This window comes from Setaria italica, chromosome V (assembly GCF_000263155.2).
Source record: "Setaria italica strain Yugu1 chromosome V, Setaria_italica_v2.0, whole genome shotgun sequence".
Classification (NCBI taxonomy): domain Eukaryota; kingdom Viridiplantae; phylum Streptophyta; class Magnoliopsida; order Poales; family Poaceae; genus Setaria; species Setaria italica.
The window spans coordinates 13,421,722-13,426,417 of record NC_028454.1 but is presented as its reverse complement, the minus strand read 5'-3'; the positions used below and the strand labels follow the sequence as shown (position 1 = coordinate 13,426,417).

Here is a 4,696-nt window from a genome sequence, read left to right as displayed (position 1 = left end):
GTACGAGGAAGATATCACCATCTGACTCAACCCAAAATGAGGCACGCGGACGATACAAAGGGCATGTATCTGGCTCTGTCTCGTGTCTGCTACAGTAGTTATGTGTTGACGTCGAGTATGGGCGGGTGCGCGTAGGGCCCCCTGAGCCAGCCGTCGGCGATGCGGTGGTTGGCCGCTTCCGTGAGGTGGATGCCGTCCCAGTTCACGTACGCCGACGGGTCCGCGCAGGCGCTCACGCCCGCCATCCCGCACGCCATGCTCAAATTGACGTTGTACCTCCCGCCGCCGCCGCCGCAGCAGGCCCGCAGCGCGCCGTCCGTGCCGTCGAACCCGTAGCGAACCGGCGCCGCGGCGAAGTCGGCGATGGGCGCGTAGAAGTCGGCGTAGACGATCCTCGCGCCGGGGCGCCTGCCGCGGAGCCGGGCCAGGGCCTGCCGGAGCTGCCGGTTGTGCTCCCTGGACAGCCGGTTCAGGCCCCTGAGGCACCCGGTGTCGGGCTCGTAGTCCGCGGCGTTCGTGGTCGCGAAGAGCACCAGGTTCCCCGACGCGCACCCCAGTGGCGTCAGCCCCGGCACCACCACCGTCTTGCCGCCTGCGCCGATCAGTTTCTGCGCGCAAACTTGATCTGATTCTATTGCCTCGTTGACTGTCGCAACTCGCAACTAGATTCATGCAAATAAAGCACGGGCGAACGCATCGCGTACCTCCACTGCAGTACAAATCGTTCTGACAACTTGAGGGACGTGAGACCGCGCCTCGTCGACACTCTTGCCGGCCATCAGCATGAACGCGTAGTCGTTCCAGCCGAACTCTCCGACGACGAACAGTGCCCGCGCGAAGTGCCTCTGGCATGCTAGCAGAGATGGCAAATTAACAACGATGCAGAGCGCGCGCGTGTCAGCTCTGGATAACAGGATTCCTCCCGAGTGCCATGGTGTGTCGCGTGCTAATTATATTACCTTGGGGTGAGCTGCAGAGGGATGGCTTCATGGCGTCGAACCACCCGAGCTGGTCCCCGAGGGAGATGTTATACCGAGTGACGCTCGTGTCGCCGTCCCGCACGAAGAATTCCCGGTCCAGCGCCGTGGCTCCGGCCACCGCAAAGTTGGCGCCTTGCCGGAAGCTCTGGTTCGCCGCCATGGACGGCGGAAGGAGTGGGAGCCCCAGAGCTTCAGCTGCGTATCGTACTAGCATGTTAATACACATCAAACTAGCCGACCATCAGGGGTGTTTGCAGTTAATCTAATCCCCAAACTTAGCTATCTGTTAGTACATTCTTGCTTGCCACAAGGAAAAGGAACTTACCGATGAAATCGATGGCCAATCTCCCATCAGAGATGCGGCCAGTGGGGTGGCCAAAGAAAGTCATCCCGTACGGCGGCTTTGCTATCAGCAGATCGGGTGTCGTCGGCCCGCCGATGATCACGAAGTTGCCGGTGTCAGCGAAGGAGTCGCCGAAGCTAAAAATGGAGGTGTAGTTGGTTCGGATGGAGGAGGAGAAGCTCCAGGGTAGCAGAAGGACCTGAAACAAGAGAGCTACGAGCCGCATCGTGGGCAACGTTCCGATCGAAGAAGGGGTTCGGGAGAGAGATTTCAGAGTTTCAGGCTCCCGTCCCTTCCAAAAGAAGAAAACGCAGCAGCATATTTGGCGGATCTGTGTCAACGACCAACGCTCAAAGTGAGAATCCTATCGTTATCGTCACGAGTGTGGGACCCAACGCGAAGATTAAAGAAGGAAGCCGGGACCAATCACTTCCTATCCTATCGTTATTCGTCTTCCTCCTCTCGACCTCTCGAGTTTCCGATAGCGAGAGTTTCAGGCACCCCCGTCCCTTCCAAAGGAAGAAATGCGGCAGCAGGTTTCTGCTCGTTTTTTTTGCAATAATGGTTCTGGTTCAGATCTGAAGTAGAAAGTCAACGTCTCAAAGTGTACTGACATACGGGACCCATGAAACCCAGGCCCGCGTGTCGGTGTCTAAGCCACGGTCGTCACCTTGCAATAATACAGTAATGGGCTGGGCCTCAACCACGTTGTACTTGGACTGCTTCCGGCCCAAGCAGTGGTGGGTGTTGGAAGGGCCAGGAGTTGGCGAACGGCCCAGGTAGTTGGACTAGGACAGCCCACCTTGAATTGATGGACGTCCTTTCCTATTTGCTCTGAGAACCATTGACGCAATAGATGGGAGGGTGTGCGTACGGGTCCCGGAGCCAGCCATGAAAGCCGTCGAGGTGAGGAAGAGCCGCATGTCCTCCTCCGCGACCCCGAAGTTGGAGTTCTGGCCGCTCCACACCAACCCCGCCGCCTCGCCCTCCTGCGCCGACGAGCTCTTTGCCGGCCGGGTTGTACTCCTCTTGCCGAAGTCGACATCGTCCGCAACCACCGATGCCTCTTGCCGCCGCGCCGGTCCGCTGTCCAGTCCATGGCGCCTCGGCGTGCTCACCGCACTCTACCGCCAGTCCGTCGCCCGTGGCTCCTCAACCGCAATGTCCTCGGTTGCTTCCACGAGGAACTGATCCCGCCGTCCTGTGCGACTTGCGCCCGGACGGCTCAGTGTCCGCCGCCACCAACACCATTGGCCTCCGCGCTCTGTGGCTCTGCCCCACAGCGTCCACCGGGAGAGCAACAGGAGGCCGAAAGTGGAGGCTAGTCGTGACATTTCTGTACATCGTTTTTTCAGAATCGATTGATTTTTTGTTGTTGCTGTCAATCGATGATTTCCATCTCCTTAATCCAGGCACGTGGCATGTTTTTATTCGACCGAGACAAATGTGAATTTTACTCAAATGTTGCCTAGTCAATCTAAAAAAAGGTACTGTACAACACAATTTTGAAAAGGTACTAAATATGCAGGCTTGAGAAATCGGAATGCAAAGCCATAAATTCACTTTTTCCAACAAAAGCGGCGACAAATAAAACAGGGTATGCCTGCTAATTACGTGTCCATGAGTATGGGCGGGTGAGCGTAGGGGCCCCTGAACCAGCCATCGGCGATGCGGTGGTTCGCCGCCTCGGTGAGGTGGATGCCGTCCCAGTTCACGTACGCCGACGGATCCGGGCAGGCGCTCACGCCCGGCGTCCCGCACGCCATGCTCAAATTCACGTTGTACCTCCCGCCGCCGTCGCCGCAGCAGACCCGCAGCGCGCCGTACGTGCCGTCGAACCCGTAGCGACCCGGCGCCGCCGCGAAGTCGACGATGGGCGCGTAGAAGTCGGCGTAGACGATCCGCACGCCGGCGGGGGATCTGCCGCGGAGCCGCGCCAGGGCCTGTCGGAGCTCTTTGTTGTGCTCCCTGGACAGCCGGTTCATGCCTTTGAGGCATCCGGTGTCCGGCTCGTAGTCCGCGTTCTGGCTCGCGAAGCGCACCAGGTTCCACGTCGAGCAACCCAGCGGCGTCACCCCCGGCACCACCACCGTCTTGCCGCCTTCGCCGATCAGTTTCTGCGCGCAGCAACGGAGTAACTTTATTCGATCACATCTAGAAATTGTAGCAGCTGATGATGGGCGAACGCCGCGTCGCGTACCTCCGCGGCAGCACAAATTGTTCCGACAACCTGCGGCACGCGAGTCCGCGCCTCGTCGATGCTCTTGCCGGACATGAGCATGAACGCGTAGTCGTTCCAGCCGAACTCCCCGACGACGAACAGCGCCTGCGCGAAGTACTCCTGGCATGCTAGCAGAGATGGCATGGCAATGATGCAGGGCGCGCGTGTCAGGTTAGAATTCCTCCCGAGTGGCACGGTGTGTCGATAGCTAGTTACCTTGGGGTGAGCCGCAGAGGGATGGCTTCATGGCGTCGAACCACGCGAGCTGGTCGCCAAGGGAGATGTTGTACCTAGTAACGCTCGTGTCGCCGTCCCGCACGAAGAATTCCCGGTCCAGCGCCGTGGCTCCGGCCACCGCGAAGTTGGCGCCTTGCCGGAAGCTCTGGTTCACCGCCATGGACGGCGGAAGGAGAGGGAGCCCAAGCGCTTCAGCTGCGTATATTTAACACACATCAAACTAGCCGACCATTAGTTTGATAGTACATTCTTGCTAGCCTGAAGGAAACAGAACTTACCAATGAAATCGATGGCCAATCTCCCATCAGAGATGCGTCCGGTGGGGTGGCCAAAGAAGGTCATCCCGTACGGCGGGTTGATTATAAGCAGATTGGGTGTCGTTGGGCCGCCGATGATCACGAAGTTGCCAGTGTCAGTGAAGGAGTCGCCGAAGCTAAAAATGGAGGTGTAGTTGGTTCGGATGGAGAAGGAGAAGCTACAGAGTAGCAGGAGGACCTGAAAGGAGAGAGCTACGACTACGAGCCGCATTGTGGACAACCTTCCGCGATCTGATCGAAGAAAGGGATTCAGAGATTTCAGAGTTTCAGGCTCCCGTCCCTTCCGAAAGAAAACGCAGCAGCAGGTTTCTGCTCGTGTTTGTGGCGATGGGATCTGTGTCAACGCCCAACGCAGCGACGCTCAAAGTGGGAATATCATCGTCACGAGCGTGGGACCCAATTTTATTTCAGATTTATATAAGAATGTAAATTAAAGAAGGAAGCCGGGACCAATCATTATCCGTCTTCCTCCTCTCGACTTCTCGAGCTTCTCTGTCCCGGCTCCTTCCCTTCCATCAGCTGAAGCTGAACTGAACCTCCGCCGCCTTGACACATCAGCATGCTGAGACAGTCGTACTGAAACGATCAAGCATGGCCG

General features: G+C 58.0%; 2 protein-coding genes across 2 annotated transcripts; both read right to left on the bottom strand.

Annotated features, from left to right (window-relative positions):
- Position 1: 1 nt before the first annotated feature.
- LOC101776910 (GDSL esterase/lipase At1g31550) lies at positions 2–1,704 on the bottom strand. Its single transcript, XM_004968567.2, has 4 exons — positions 1,306–1,704; positions 960–1,175; positions 705–853; positions 2–608 (listed from the first exon to the last, which is right to left on the bottom strand). Exons 1-4 carry the CDS (start codon positions 1,547–1,549, stop codon positions 99–101), a joined length of 1,119 nt encoding a protein of 372 aa, XP_004968624.1. The 5' UTR covers positions 1,550–1,704; the 3' UTR covers positions 2–98.
- Positions 1,705–2,933: 1,229 nt separating this feature from the next.
- Positions 2,934–4,397, bottom strand: LOC101782584 (GDSL esterase/lipase At5g45910). The gene is made up of 4 exons (XM_004971708.2): positions 4,060–4,397; positions 3,761–3,976; positions 3,524–3,672; positions 2,934–3,440 (listed from the first exon to the last, which is right to left on the bottom strand). The coding sequence occupies exons 1-4, from the start codon at positions 4,307–4,309 to the stop codon at positions 2,934–2,936; spliced, it is 1,122 nt and encodes a 373-aa protein (XP_004971765.1). The 5' UTR covers positions 4,310–4,397.
- Between the last annotated feature and the right edge of the window lie 299 nt (positions 4,398–4,696).